The sequence below is a fragment of the Suricata suricatta genome, chromosome 7 (assembly GCF_006229205.1).
Source record: "Suricata suricatta isolate VVHF042 chromosome 7, meerkat_22Aug2017_6uvM2_HiC, whole genome shotgun sequence".
NCBI lineage: Eukaryota > Metazoa > Chordata > Mammalia > Carnivora > Herpestidae > Suricata > Suricata suricatta.
In genome coordinates, this window is record NC_043706.1 from 4028757 (window position 1) to 4045325 (window position 16569).

The 16569-nt window shown below is 45.7% G+C and overlaps 1 protein-coding gene across 1 annotated transcript in view; it reads right to left on the minus strand.

Annotated features, from left to right (window-relative positions):
• CARMIL1 (capping protein regulator and myosin 1 linker 1) overlaps positions 1 to 16569 on the minus strand; it is a 298331-nt gene that overhangs the window by 103727 nt on the left and 178035 nt on the right. The window contains exons 14-20 of the mRNA XM_029944967.1: positions 16380 to 16457; positions 16167 to 16243; positions 14733 to 14837; positions 9872 to 9941; positions 1274 to 1355; positions 434 to 533; positions 277 to 331 (exon numbers count right to left, since the gene is read on the minus strand). Coding sequence (XP_029800827.1) covers positions 277 to 331; positions 434 to 533; positions 1274 to 1355; positions 9872 to 9941; positions 14733 to 14837; positions 16167 to 16243; positions 16380 to 16457 — 567 coding nt within the window. The remainder of the gene's footprint in view (positions 1 to 276; positions 332 to 433; positions 534 to 1273; positions 1356 to 9871; positions 9942 to 14732; positions 14838 to 16166; positions 16244 to 16379; positions 16458 to 16569) is intronic.

Genomic DNA, 16569 nt, shown 5'->3' on the forward strand with positions numbered 1-16569 from the left:
GAGTAAGTCTTAGAAAAAGACAGGCTTAGGAGTCAATTTATGCATCCTTTAATCTTAAGTTACAATCTTCCTTTAATTAGTAATGAGTTCAAGTGAAGAGTAAGCAATTTTAAGTACATTCTATAACTGTACTAAAGCATATTTATTTCATTAAAAATAAAACCGTACACAGAGATAGTTATCTGGCGGTACAGCAGTATGAACTCCGTAGAGATCAGTAGGAAGCATGGTAACAACAAAAGATTTTCGGTAAGAAGTCTTTAAAATAATACTCACCGATTCTTCATCTTGAATCATCTGCACTAAGCTGTCCAACACAGGTGTCAGATTTCTAAAGAGAGTTTAAAGATGCGGACAGTGGAATCAGATCATAAGCTTTCAGGAAGCTGATTGTTTTCATCATTGACATATGAAAAAAATTCAAAGCTCTTACTTGGATTTCATATTATTAAAATTTTTGCCTAACGCCAGGTGCTGTATTGATCTGTTTTTACTGAGCCACACTATTAAGGTGGATAGATCAGATTCTAAACCTGGAAAGAATGAGAGAAAGCAGAGAATCAAAACACATGGGTATAAATAAATCCTCGGTTGGAACACAATGAAGCAGTGGAGACGTGCACTGGGACACCTTTCTCCACCGTCCCAAGGGCCCTGGGATTCCAGTCTTTTATTTTCAAAGGAGCGTTTGGCTTTCTTTTCATGTCCTATTATTTTACAGGGATAAACTCGCTCTCTGCTAGGACTTACCTAAATCTCTTACACAGTCAGTGGCTAAGTCAAGTCAGCAAGGAAGTGAAAGGGGAGGTCTCATCTCTGTCCATGATTTTCTAAGAGAAGATTCCAGCATCCTGTTCACTGGCAGATTAGCACGGCTGTCCGTGCAAATGTAACAGGCTCAAACTTACACGCTACAATTGGCGGAAATGAAGGTAATGAAACATGTTTCTCAGTAAATAAACAAGGACTTGATTTTATTATCACCAAGAATGCAGAAGGTTGGATCAAGATCACTATCAAAGTTCTGATGACAATTTTTTGAAATTTGTTTCATTGCATACACCTTGCATTTTTGGCTAAAGTATCAGCTTCCTAAGACTTTGCCACAGACTTATTCCATAAATAAATGTTGTAAAATTTAAAAGCCCTATGAATTAGTCAAGAAGTAAAATAATATGTTTATTAAGGCATTATCTAATTATTGGGCTTTCTATTTTCCCTTTACTAACTTGCTTCAAACAATATTTCCATGACTTTCTGATTTCCAACTTACCATTATCAGAGATGTCTAAGCTGGTGATATTGTGGATTTCGGCAATGCAGCCTTCTAATACTTGTGCACCTCCTGACCTCAGCTGGAGAAACACAAACCAAACACAAGGTAAAGTAGTCACCTACTCGAGATGTAACAAAAAAAAAAATTAAAAACAGGAAATACAGTCTCAAATTTAGTGCCAAAGAAAAAGTGGAAGATTCTCAGCTTCAGAATAGCGATCATCAATGGTCATTGCTAAGGTTTTCCACATCACATATATCTGGAAATCACTAGAAAAAGAAAGAAAAAGATGGAGACCATACTCTCTGTCAACCCACAGGAATTTCCTTCATTTCTGACTTTTGGAAGCCTAACTGATCCCTCTTATACCTGAGAAGCTGTTACAGTTTTGTTTGGTTATTCCAGATTTCGGGGTATGAGTCCACCAAGTATCAGCAAAACCACCAAAAGAGACAATAAAGACCAACTCTTGTTGACTGTCAGCTACTTCAGGAAGGACTCGTCCCCAGTCACCCAACACAACGGGTTGATCTGTGTCAGGTGGGAGGTCTATCACAAAATAAACAGCTGAAAGGGATTATGAAATGATGAGTATAAACTCCTTGAGTCACAGAAGAAAACGATGTTAGGTTAATTTAAAATATTATTTTGGTTGGCTTATACCAGAACTAATTTATTCTCATATCATTACCTGATTTAAAGAGAAAGGCAACCTATAAAACTCAATTTGCATCTTTTCTAAAAAACCAAAAGCATATTTATAGAGGTGAGAGCATCTTTTGGTTTTCCATTCAGCAACTATTTGAGTTCCTACTACCTTGTAAAGGATGTAGATTTCCTGAGCTGTGGCCCCTCCATTCAGCAAACTTACTATCTAATAAGGGAAAGAAACTATCCTTTATTGGGAACCTACTATGTACCCAGGGAACATGGTAGTTTCTCTATCGATACAAGAAAATTAAAATTTATCTAAACTTCTACACCATAATGCAAAACACCACTCATTCAAGTTTTGATGTAAGAATTTAAAGAATGCTTTCTTCACTATTTTAGATGCAGTAGTTTTACAGTATCCGGAACCAAACCCTGCCAATTCTCCGGGCTGCTTGGGTGTCAAACAGAGTTTCGCCCAGATTTTTGGGATTGCTCTTTATTCACAAGTATTTGGGTTGAGTTGCTTAAATTCCTCCTCTCCGACCTTCTACAGTGACAGCAGATTGCCCTGAGGGGCCTGACACGAACTGTAAAGGGGAGTGTGGCAGACAGGCAGACCCCCAGGAGGCCAACCAACTCCACAGTTGAGGGGCTTGGTACGCAGCATGTAGATCAAGTGCCAAGCGTCCACAGGCCCATTCCATACACCTGCTGCATTCCCGGTGCTCACGGGCTCATCTACCTGCCCCAAGCCCGCTTTTTATCACATCATCTCTCCACTGACCCCAGCAGCCTGCTACTCAGAGCCTGGTCCCCGGACCGGTGGGAGCCTGCAAAGTTTCTGCCACTGGTCTTAGGTAAAAGAAGTGCAGACATTGACAATATTTTAGAAACCTTTGTAAAAATAATGTTACGCCTGTTGCATCAATTGATAAAAATCGAGGGCGTATATTTTTTACGTTGTTTTAAATATTTCTTGTTTTATATTTTACTTTTGTCATATTTTTGCAAAAGTATTGGTTTATGATAGAATGGAAACTTAAAAACAACAATCAAGTTCTTCCCCACAACGAGTTTTGAGAAGCATCACCTCCAGATCACAGCTTGCTCATGCTTGGAGAAGTGAATGCATATTGAGACTGTGGCAAAGGTACAGCGAAAAAGTACTTCAGGCAGACACTTCAAAGAAACATAATTTGATTTTCAGAGCATGAGAAAATTATGCTTTTGAGAAGATAAACATAAGTGCCGAAGTCTGCACAATTTTATTACTTGCTGTTGGTGATGTCTCTGCTGAGAAGTCAAATTTTTACAAGAAAATCTCTGCTTGTCATTATTATCTAGTAAAAACATTCCATTTACAGATCTGGAAAACACAAGTGATACTTAAGTGCTCAATTCTGCTTACTTTATGAATACTCTTGACTGATAATATTTGTAGCATCTACCCGTAAAGCTAACATTTTCCAATAGTTAAGAAACAACCAAATATATCAACCGACCCTAATTTATTGATTTGTAAAGTACTTACACAGTGGCCAAGCTAAGGAAAGCCCAAGGAGAAAAAATAAAAACACGTTAGCAGCAGTGAGCAGAGACTCTGACGTCTCTATCAACACACAATGCAAAGCCACAACAGAGAAAAACACTTCCAAGTAAACTCTGCTCCCAAAAGAAAAATCAAAAATTTAGCTAAGAATATAACTGATCTTCAGTCACCAAGAAACATTTGATTGAATTCACAGGTTGTTAGATGCGTAAAACTCCCCCAAAGCTAAACCTTTCCCCGAACAGTAAAAGCTTTTCCATTACTGTAAATGAAAATCCTTTTAAGTGAATTTGCATAATTAGAGGCTGTGTCTGCATGTGTGCGTGTAAAACTGGTTTTTAAATTACCCTCATTTAGATCCCACACCCTGGCATTACTTAAAAGAAAGCAAGATCAAAGAGGATAATATGTGACTGAATCAAGGAATACTTTTAGAAATGTTAAAAATAAATTCACGTTTCTTTCAAGAGAGAAGTACCCGCTCCCCCCAAGGAAGGTGAACATTTCAGACACTGCCCTAAGCGAACAGTTGCATCTGATACTCAAAGAGCCATAAATGGGGATAAGAGAAGCAGGGAAAACTGAAATCTAGAGAGAACTTTTAATAATTCATTGTCCTTCCTCAAGATCGCTTGCCATTTAAAAAGATGCAGCAAATATGACAGATTTAAATACAAAATAATCCCCCATTATCATTTTTCTCCTACAGGGGGTCCTAATATAATTTAAAAAACTAATTTTTAGGCTGGGAAGTTTTCTTATATTAAACTGTGAATAGCGTAGGTTTTCTCCAAGGACAAAAACTCGTTTGACGAGACGGGGTTGGCACGTCCTCTGTGCAGCAGAGTTTGATGGCCCAAGGCAGTTTGGGACCTCAGAAGATGTATCTAAAAAGTCATTTCCAAGGTGCAAACAGTTGCGTGTTTCATACATGCTGCCGTTGGTGAGACATTTTCTGCTTTGCGGGCCACGTGCCGCCCAACAGGACACAGGTCCGGGCAGGGGTGGGGGTAGGGGTGCAGTGGTGGGCAAACTCACAGCCCGCCTGCCTCTCACCTCCAAGCTGGGGGAGCTGCCGTCAGGCCGGATGCAGCTGCCTCCCGAGCGTCTCTCCCCCGCTTCAGTCTCCTACTCACTACACGTGTTACTATCTGGGGTGTGTTTCTCCAACGCAGCCTCCGAGCATCTGGCCGGGAACTGTGGGATAACGTGCAAGAGAGGCTCCCCCTGGAAGAACTGGGGCGACACCCAGACCTACGACTAATTCTCAGCTGCAACGAGCCTTCGCGTCTCCTCCTGAGTCCTGGAGCCCGGCCTCTCTCACCTGGAAGGAGATGAGGCTTGGAGGACTCAGGGCCAGCACCTCCCGTTCTCCGGAAGGAGGACGATGAAGTAAGAAGGTTTCTAAACGCAGGCCAGAAGGACAGATCCGCTGTCCCCGCTCGAGGAGACAGGCACAAGGAGAGGACAGATGGATGCCAATGTCACTACTACCACGTAAAACGGTAGAAACGCTTCTTTTGGAACCAGCCCTGAGGGGGACGGAACACATGTCTGAACATCCACACGGACACCGAGTCTTTACCCTCTGGGACTGACTGCTGGGGAGTGAGCCCCAGGCCATTCAGAGCCAAGTCGGGCCACAGAGGGTGATACGGTTTTGTGTCAGAAATCAGGTATGACTAGACACTGATAAGACTAATCCTTCCTGAAAGCTTTAAATCAGCTTTGAAGGTGACTCCAAAAAAGGTTTCAGAAAAGACCGAATATTTATAAAGCTTCTAAATACAACTTTTTAGAGAGGCAGATCTGACCCATGCTGTAAATTCTGGCGTGCAAAATAAGGCTCTGCTATAGTGATCCTCTTCGCCCCCAAATAATGGCCCACATATGCGGGGTCAGCACTGTGCCAAATACTGTCCCCCACAAACTCCTATAACCCCATCCCACAGGTGAGAAACAAAGGCTGAAAGAAGGCAGGCCAGGTGGCTGAGCCAGATTTCAAAGGGGACTTTTATTCCAAAGCACCCACCCTTTGTTATGACCCTCTTTTGCCTTCCATAACTACTTGGAATCCTTCTCCTAAAGAAAAAGATTTCTCCTTTTTGGTACTGAAAAGACCAAGTGAACTAATAACAGAATTCTCAAGTAACACCTTAAGAGACACAGATGTTTTTCCTGTAAGTTGAGAAGTTACCTCTAAATGAGAGGTTAATTTCAGTACTTATTAGCTGAGCCCCCGCAGACCAAAAGATTACAGCCTCAAAGTCTGGACTTAAGTCTCTAAATAACAATAATGTGTGTGTCAGAGGGAAGCAACTCCATGATTTAGAAATACCCACATGCGGCTTTCATGTTTCATAGCAGTAAGTAGAAACCTCCTCGCTCATTTGAACTGATGACCGTGAAACGTCTCCTTCAGGGAAACACAGAAATACTGTGCGAACCACAAGGACGCCTCACCGGGGAAGGGGAGCACGGACCGCGAAGGAACCAGCAGTGGCCAAATCAAAACTCATTTGCTTAAGCAAAGTTATCCTAAGCCTCCTATGTGGACACTTCAAAAAACTACTCAAGTGCAGTTGACACACAGTGTTTGAAATTTGTTTCCGGGACACAACATAACAGCTGCATACATTAATGCTCACAACGGTAAGTGTGGTCACCGTATGACACCACACGACGTCATTACGATATTACTGACTATATTCCCTTTCCATCTGTGGAGACACTTTGTAAAAATTAAAAAAAAAATTTTTTTAACATGTATTTATTATTGAGACAGAGAGACAAAGAGTGAGTGGGGGAAGGGCAGAGAGAGAGAGAGAGAGACACAGAATCTGAAGCAGGCTCCAGGCTCTGTCAGCACAGAATCCGATGCGGGGCTTGAACTCACATATCGTGAGATCATGACCTGAGCTGAAGTGGGACGCTCAACCGACTGAGCCCCCCAGGTGCCCCCATCTGTGTGGACAATTTTAATTCCGACTTCAAAGTTACTTTCCTCTCTCCTCCCAATAAACTCAGCCACCATTGTACATGATGGTCATTTATTTTTCTGTAACACTGATACAAATTATCATTGTAAAATTAGTCAGTGCAAAGTAGCTGTTTCACAGTAATATTAGCTATTTACGTGTGAATGTACAGAGACTTCGAGGCATGTCCCTTGTGTCCTTGGCTCCCTGGCGTGGGCAGACTGCGGTATGAGAGGCCTCATCGGGATGGTGAATGTGTTCAGGGCCCACATCAGAAACCGTCCAATGTGACAGCTCAGACAAGCTCGGGTCTCTCAGCCCCCCATCTCGAGTCCGACTTCTCTGGGGATGACTTCCCAGACGACATGGGGCTAGAAGGTCCATCCGTCACCACCACAGGTGGAGAAGCTCTCTGACCATGAGGGAATGCTAAGTGCTGGATTCTGGCGTGATTTTGATCGGCGCGCTAGTGAACAGGAGAGGGGTCTGCAGCTAGAGAGGGCATGAGCAGGAAACATATGCATGTATAATGAAGCTTATTCATTTATTTTGAGAAAGAGAGTGTGCGTGTGCAGACCCACACAAGTGGGGGAGAGGCTGAGAGAGGGAGAGAGAGAATCCCAAGCAGGAGCTTGAACTCACAAACATGGTCTCAGGTGTGACGACGACCTGAACTGAAATCAAGAGTCAGATGCTCAACTGACTGAGCCACCCAGGCGCCCCTACACATGCGTAACTTTAAACTCCCAAGTCGGTGAGAGACTTTTTCCGAGAGCACTACATAAACGCTGAAGTACTGAATAATGAACGGATGGCAATTCATAGGCAAACTGCTGAGCATTCTATGCGGGTAATACCATAACCCCTCGCGTCTTTACAAGAGAGATGTACTCTACCAGGGAGAGGAGAGCGGTGAATCTCATTAGATTTGGACTCCTGTCTGTAAGCCGAAAAATGTGATAAAGCACCTTCATTTAGAAAAAGAATTTTGTGCTTCACCAATTTCCATGAGCAGCAATATAACATGTGACTTTATCAACGAGGCCACCAGGACTGATTCGAGGATGGAGACGGGGACAGCGTGGCACCACGGGGGTTTTAAGGGCTCCTGCCTCAGCGGGACCGCTGTTATCACACAATCCATGAATGAATGGCCGAAATGAAGCTGCAATTATCGTCATCATAACGGGCAGTCCTACCATCAGAGAGCAATCATTTGATCTGGATTCCTGGCTTAATAAGAACTATAAAGGAAAAAGTCTACTAGCCATTTGGTAGAACCATATAAAATTGTCAATAGTCTGCTATTTTTGACCTATGACAATGTCGATTTGATATGGTTCCCCAAACAGAGGCGTCTTTGAAAATTATCCCCAGTGGGATGACCATGGAGTTTACAGAATGAGCTACAGAGCAATGTCACACAGCTTCTTCAGGCAGGCGCTACCTAACAACTTATTTGAGAAGAAAATGTCTAATAATTATCTATATAATTCACAACAATTGGAAGAGCATACTTTCATTATGATTCTGCCGTTAGTAAGCTGCGTTATTTCATCTTCTTTAGACCTCAGTTGCTTCATCTTTAAGTATAGGAACCAGATGATCACTTATGTCCATTCCAGTTTTGATCAGAAAATTAAATAGAAGATGTTATATTGACAGCAATCACTATATTTAATCGGGATAGTAAAACACCCGGGTCATTGCTCATCCAGTAGCATGAGCTAACAGAGCAATTAAGTTTACACCAACTGGCTTTTTTTTTTTGGTAGTGTAGCCCTACCTATCTCTATTCTTCTCCCCTCCCCCCATACAAAAGTTTTTATTACTGCCATGTCCCTTAAGAAAGTACCAGCAAATAATTAATTCCTATCACCAGACTTGATTTCTATTATATGATCTGTCTTTATAAATATAAGAACAGCGATTTACATTAAAATTTGACCATGTAGGTGTTTAACGGTTTTGTGGGATTTTTTTTTTATTCTTTCTGGCTTTTCTTTCTCCTCAAACAAAATGGTAAATTACACACAGTCAGCGTTCACTCCAGCTCAGAATTTTTAAAAAAATCCTGCACTAACAATTTACCTGGTATCATTTCATCCATGCCAGTTTCTAGAATTTTCAGAGAGGCCAAGCATGATCTTCGATATTTAGTGTTGGCTTGGCTCCTGGCATTCTGTTAGGAGCTAAGGGACACACAACATGGACAGGACGCAAACACTACCCTCTGGAAAGTTACAGCCCCGCAGGGCAGGCACGTAGGCACCAATGCATCAGTTATGCAGGACACAAAAGGCGTCAGTGCCCAAACGCATGTCACCATCATTAAGTAGCAGAGGATCAGAAGAGTAAGATCATGAAGGGCTGAAGCTGGACAAACAGCTAGAGCAAACCACCCACGTTATGTCCCAGATGCTCCTGGAAAAGCCCAGGAAGCACTTTGCAAAGAAGGGCTCCTTTGAGCCCCAGAACAAGCCACCGAGAGAAGCACTAATGTGGTCTGGTTTGCGGATGCAGATGCCGAGATTCCACGCTATCACCTAGCGCGGCCCGGGCCGCACAGCTAGTAAAGGCCTAACTCCGATCGAACCCTAGGAGCTGGATGCAGGCATGAAGGAGACAGGGCTTGACCGAGATCCGGGGAGAGGGGGCTGTGGGGAAGAAGGACACAGCAAGCGTGTGCCAGGAGGAGGGAACCGCGGCCCAGAGCCAGCACATGGGCCCTCAGCTCAGCCCTAACGAAGAAACCAAGTCTGCCGGGCTCGGTCAGGTCGGGCTCCGAAGGGACCACACGGTGTGCACCTGGACATCTTCTTACTGGTCTCCACACACTCTAAGAGTCTCGGGCCTGAAAAAGTTGGGGTTTTGTCTAAAACGTAGAGGCTTCTAGTCTCCAGTCGTCTTTGTGGTCTTTGCTAGAAGTGTTGGAACTGCTCTAGTAAATGTCCTGTTTTAAGTCAAGATAGTAAGAAATAAAGTCAATGACAAGACTGCCCTTCTCTGGCACACTCTCTGAGACCAGGTTACCTTCCACCCATCTGTGCCCTGCAAGGGATGCCGTCTGTTGCATTTTTCACGACGGTAAAGCTGGTTTATGGCTTTTGTGTCTTCAAGGTTTCATCATAAAATACTTAAGCAACTGGCACTAAGAATGAATAAAAGACAAACAAACACCAAAAAAACCAACCAAGTCATTAAAACCACACCGGAACACTTTCTGAGTGGTGTTCCGTGGCTGTTTGTGGATAAAACTTGCAAAATGCAAAACATCAGCAACATCTATAATGTGTTTTTCTGCTTCATTTATACCTTCTGGAATCACAGTATCATGCTTTTTCCAGGAAAAAGACAAAGCAACTTGGAGGCTATAATAATGTCTTCCAGGGCACGGTCTAAATGCGTCCTTACCTCACAGTTGCTGAGATCAAGGGAAACCCCCTTCAAGTTATGATTGCAAGCGAGGCCCAGCAGCAGTGCTCTGAGGGGAGAAAACACGAAGACACACACATTAGATGCGAATCAAATACAGTTTGCACCAAAACCTGGATGCATGGGAAGAAAGCCCCGAGAAGGAAGGGCACTTCTCTGAATCATAGGTCAAGCACCATCTCTGTTTTTAAAATGCCAACTGCATTCCTGCCTCCCAAGCGCAGTGAGCAAACGATGCTGTAACATTCTTCTGTTGGACGCGGCGCAGGCCCGTTATGAACACGAGGCCGCAGGCCCGCCGCTCCTATGCACAGAAGCCAACAGTACACCTAGTTGCACACTGAAATTAAACTGTGTTCATCACAGATCGATTCCCACGTGCATCTGCTTGAGAACACCTTTACTGTTGCTGAGAGAATTATTAGGCAACTGTCAGCAGAGTAGCAAAGCGTATGCTGGTTTTTCCCCAAGGAAGAGGCTATAAGGAAGTCAGTGCCCAGGATAGGGAATTACCAACCATGGAGAGGGGGTGTTTTTCAAGCATCCACAGTAGGAGGTGGGCGGGGCACAAGAGCAGGGGACATGAGGTAGGTCTGGAGGGCGGCTGTCCGTCCGGCCAGTCCTAGCTGGTATCGGGGCAAACCACAAGGGCACTGTGGAAGGGGACGTAGCCGTCCGCATGTTGAGGAGGCTGGACTAATCACACAGAGCTCATCTCTCAGAGAAGAACGGGCTCTCCTCTCACAAGTCAGTCCTGTGGGGTCAACGGGCTTGATGCAAAACTTCACCCCTGCACACTCACCCGAAATCACACTGAAGGGGCACAAGGCCTCCGCCAGGCCCTGGGGGAACACGGGTGAGCCCCAGAGGCCTCCTGCACACACGGGTGTGTGTGCACATCCCTGTCAGAGGCAGAACGGGAGGAAGCGACAGGGCAGAATGAAGGCATTCGCTTGGCAGGCACATCCACGTGTCCTCACGGTTCCCAGGAAAACGACTTGCACCCAATACACCCCAGAAATACCCCGGGGCACGGGCCAGGTGGAAAGGCACCTCTTCCACACCAGTCTCTGCGGTCTCCTCTTCGGGGGACTCTCCAGCCTCATCCGCCATGTGACGGGTCCCGCAGCGCATGGAGCCCCCCCCCCCAGGTCCAGCAGCTTCTGGTGAGAATGACTTCAGGAAGGAGGCTGGAGGGGAGCCCCTTTCTTCTCTCTTTTTTCCAGGTGACCAGCCCCTTATTCTAAACACGGGCCCATGAGAGAGGCTGCCCACATCTCATCTGCACGCATGTTCCTGGTCAAGTAATAAACAGCTTCTCTTTCCCTAAAAGTGCCTTTCCCCCCTTTCCTACTTGGGGGCAGTACTGAGCTGCTGAAAGCGCTTGGACCTAGAACCCTAAGGCCGGTTCAGAGGTCCCACCTCTGTACGGACAGCGGAGTGGCTTTAAGGACATCACGGGTCACTGTTTTCTCCTGTCTCAGGGGCTCATCAGCAAAGTGGGACCATCAGCCCAGGACCAAAGAGGTCCCTTTGAGTTCTAATGTTGGCTGAGTTTCTAGAACCTAGCCACCTATTTTAACACAATGGTTTTACAATGCTTAGAAGGAAGGGAAATTCTCCCTACTTTTCTCGTATGTAGATTAAGGCCAAGGGAACAACAATGCACTTTAAGATCATTAACTACAGTACAGGCCAGCGATGAGGAAGTGACGGCTCCGAGACTGGTAGACACAAGCCACCAAGAGCGGCGGCCCTCAGCTGAACAAAGCCAGACCCAACAACGACACAGCCGAGCACGCCACGGGGAGAACCCTGCAGCGGGAAGTGTGATGACTTTTAACCCGGGGACGGAAACCCGCCTTCACTGTTGTCTCCTCCAGTCCTCCGTCATTAGTGCAACGCCGGCTAAGAGAAGAATCTGTATTTACTCTCACCCGCCCTGGGGATGTGGTGCAAGTCATGATTTCTACGGAGCACACGGAATGGGTTGAGGAGGAGTCCACAGCCTGGGAGACGGGGCGGAGGGTACTACCAGGTGACAGGGGGTAAAGGAGGCCGGAGACGCAGGGACAAGGGGAAGGAAGCACAAGCGTGGGCGGTAACTGGGGGCCCAGGCCTCACTCTGAGTGAGGAGCATCCTCGGGATGCACATGAACTTGGCCGTTCTGAAGACTAGCAAACACAAGGACGGGCGCCTCCGTGTTCTTTACCAAAGGCGCCGGAGTCCCCGGTGGCTGACGGGTCTGCTAGTGAGGACACAGCCGTGAAGCCAGCAGTCCTACCCTCTGGGTCGCTTCTGAAGAACCCCAACAGTGGACACTCCTGCAGACGCTGTTCTGTCCCCACTGGAGGGCTTCTCTCAAAAGACGGTGTGTCCCTTTGGCATGGCCTCTTATGACCGCTGACCCTTCAACATCGGGGCCGCTGTCCCCCGCTCCTGGAACAGTGGGGACAGGAACATATGGAGCCGGTGGCAGTGGGGGTCTCTGCGATGTGCCTCCCAGAACCCCCTGCGCGGTCCCTTCTCCCTGGGGGTGGCCTTGGCTGAGGAAAGGCGCCCCACCCCGGGCCACGTCTCCTTCCAGACACAGGCCACACCAAGACCGGTCAGGACAGGAACAGAAAAGCCCAGCGTCTGTCTTCTACATGCTACCTCCATCTCCAAGTCCACTTCTCCGGAAACCTGACCTGCGACCGGGACTTTGGGCCAATCACTGAGCTTCCTGGGCCTCCGTTTCCTCAGCGGCAAACCCGGAAATGGAACGCAGTCTCCCAAGTGCCATCAACACTGCAGGTGGCGGTCCACTTCCAAGCAGCCAGCTCGGTGTCTAGTTCAGGGTCATGCTCAGCAAGCTGCCATCTCCGCCCATCACACAAACCCCAAACACCTGGGTTCTGTTCTATCTTTCCCAGGTACGGCACCACATTCAATGCACGTACTGAATTCTGCTTATGGAATCTCCGGTCACGAAGCCTTTTCCCTCACACTGAAACTTTTATTAAGGAAAACAGAGCTGATGACACCACTGATAGAACACGATTAAATATTCACATAAATAACAAAAGGTCACAAGATTTAACAAATACAAATTAATGTTGAGGTCTGTATAATTTATAGATGTACTTATTAATGTATAAGTCTCTCTAACAAACAGTGTAGTAAATCCATGGCTGTGGTATGGAACATTCTATAAAATCAATTACCCTAATCAACGAAGAGCTACTCTGTATTTCACAGGGATCGAGAACACGGAAAGAACGAGAATACTGTGCACCTGTCACTAAACCTGCTTTTGAATAAGCAGCTCTCCTGCTGTTTGGCACGCTGAGGGCAAGGATCACGACAGGGTTTGCTTTACACCCAGTGCCCTCCTCACACCCGGACACTGTCAATGCCCCCAAATATCAGTGGCATGAATATGTAAATGAATGTGAGTGAAGTATCATGGGTCCCCCTTTAGAATACTGATTCTGCTAGTTTTATTAATATCCACACAAATAGCCTCGTCTTGAGACTTTTACTGTTTGTAGCTCTTACATTTATGGACCTCTAATATATTAACTCAATGTGTAAAAAATAAAAAAAGGCCTGCCATACTGTCAGATTGTTTCCCTAGCACTTGCCTAGATCTACTGTTCTTAGAGGCACCCGTTGTTTAGTCTGCAGGGTCATGCGAGACAGCGCCACCAGGAACTCCCCACCTCTCGAAAAGAAAAAGGGCAATTTACAACTCAGATATAGATGAGTTTTCTAGGAAGATGAACAGCAGACATTGATTTTAACATTTCATACAATGACAAGGGGAAAAGTAAATGCTGGTTTACACGCCAGCTGGGGAAGGAGAGATCTGCCATGCACTTGAGCACTTGTGACAATGTACATCCTCGTAACGACTTGAAAATATGTTCTTTGGATGCGAAGGGAATTTGATTCCGTAGTCTTTCTGATTATTGCTGGCAACGCCGAACAGAGATCTCAAGGACGACAAATTATCCTCAAAACCTTATTTTAGCTCAAGAATTTAAGGTCAGCATCAAGCCTCCACTAGGGTATTTCCCCATAACCGAAGATGCCTGCCGAGTAAAATCCCGACACAGACGACCCGTGCCGACCCAGCTCATTCGGGACCACAGCACCTGAAAACCGACTCTGTTGCACACACACTGTGTGTGGCATTTGCTAGGGTTAACGGAAGTGTGTCGAGTAAGTATTAACTAAACACACATACACACACGAATATGCCTCAACTGGGCTCAGCAGAGGTCGCTGGGAAGGCAGGGAGACCTGGGAGCACAACATTAACAGAAAGTCACTGACAACTGCCAAGGTCACCAACCACAGGAAGATTTTTTTTCTCACAGAAGAAGCAATAATATCAGCAGTGCACAATGTAGGCAAAAAGAATGCGATTTCTTCGTGTGTCCCGAAGTGAAAAAGGCATTTTCCCCTGCCTTGTCTGTCTTAGGAGTTTGTGTCTTCTTCCCTTCCCTCAAGCACATTTATAACAACAAACAACTTGAAAAGCAATGGGGGGGGGGGCGTGGGAGAGAGAGACGCTCAACCATAGGGAACAAACTGAGGGTTGATGGAGGGAGGGGAGGGAGGAGGAGTAGGAGGTGGGTGGGGGGTGGCGGGATGGGTGAGGGAGTATCAGGAGGGCTCTTGGGATGAGCACTGGGTAACGTCTCTAAGGGATAAATCACGAATTCTACTCCTGAAGACAGTACTGCATTGTATAGTCACTGACTAGCATTTACACAAAAATCTGAAAAGGAAAAAACAAAAAACCAAATAACAAAAAAAGCCGTGGATAAGATGAACTACGTACGCACTCACTTTAAGGGCTCAGGAGACAGTTTGGTGCCGGAAAGGTTGAGCTGCATCAGAGACAAGGAGCTACTAAAAAACTGCTTGAAGGACGGAGGCACGTCTTTTCCTTTCCTGGAAAACAAAACCGGGCGGTCACCGGAGCAGGGACACGTCCAGCCCGACACCCACTTCCAGACTGGCAAAGTTCCCCGTTGGTTATTCAGACTCTGTGAAATAATCCGTGAATCCATTGTATGTTTGGTAGACATTGAAAGGCAAAAAGAAACAAAATGTCCCAAGTCCACACAAAGCCAACAGCATCAGAGGAATGAGGTAAGAAAAGTGAAGACATTTCACAAAGTCCTTAAACCTATCACTATTCCTTATAGCCGATGGACTCGTTGTGTTTTACCCACAGGTCTCCTTGTGTGAATTTTTAAGAAACCGGAAGTCTAAGGTGTAGATGTTTCACAATTTGAAGACCCTTCCCACTGGGTGGCATCGAATATGAAGAATGGCGACATGCACTTGGTAATGCTCTGAGACGCGGCACACCTCCCACAACAAGACACAGCCTGATGCTGGGCTGAGGAACAACACAGAAAGCCCGCTCAGCGCTTACCCATTCCGCAAATCGAATCATTTCAGGCCAAATATTAGAATAAAGACAAAACTCCAAAGAAAATGGCTAGAACCTCCAAATATGGGCCCTTGCTATCACAGGAGAAACCCGAGACCTCAGAAAGAAGGCAGAGTCAACGCCACACCATGAGGGCTTTTGGGAAACAAGACGCCAGAGTTAAAGTGTGTGAATACTTGCTGTCTCTAATCCAACGCCCTATTTTGCAAACAATTCTAAGTCAGGAAGGTAGAAGTGAGGTTCTGGGGCTGGTCTTCCACTTTTACAAATTAAAATCAATTCGTCTGAGGATGGCTTCCAAGTTCATTGTTGAGAAGTCCCTTCTAAAAGAGTTTGTGCTGGGGGTACCTGGGTGACTCGGTTAAGCATCCAATTTTGGCTCAAGTCATGATCTCACAGGTTGTGGGTTCGAGCCCCACAGTGGGATCTGTGCTGACAGCTCAGAGCCTGGAGCCTGCTTTGGATTCTGTGTGTGTCTCTCTCTCTGCCCCTCCCGTATTCACACTCTGTCTCGTTCTCTCTCTCAAAAATAACTAAACATTAAAAACGTTTTTTAAAGAGTTTGTCCTGTATGAAGAGAGAGTGCCCATCCATACAAGAGCAGCGGTTAGCAGGCGGGTCACGTGGGCAGACGGGGGCCATTGAGAACATCAGACTACCGCAAAAAAAGATACAGAAAACCTTACACTTTCAAGGCGCATATTCATAGCTGATGGCTTAAGGTCACCTTCCTTCACGCACAACACGCATCCTTTATCACTCCGTTTTCATCCCGCTACAACCTTCTGTGAGAGGAAGGCAGGGCAGGTACAAACCCATACCGGTGAGAAAAGACCGCTCTGGAGAGATTAAGCACGGCCAGGTGCTGAAGGCATCCTCGGAGGAGCGCTGCGCAGACCTGAGAAAGCAAGAAGGCGCTCTTAGTTCCAAACAGTTCTAGATCTAAGAGAGTATTTTATTAGTGACAAAGCCCTCTGTATCCTGCCTGAAAGGCTGATCTGAGACCGCCAGTGCGTGATAAAAAAAACCATTACCATGTCCAGGGAACATTCGGTATTGGACAAATCCAGATGAGCGATGGCATTCGGCTGGGCCAAAAAATTGTACATGGACTTGAAATAGAAAACAGGAAACAAACACATTAGGATCTGGAAACACACAAGCACACAGTCAATATTCTAAAAGGAAGTTGCCCACATTCTCCTGTATTCATTCTCTACTCTT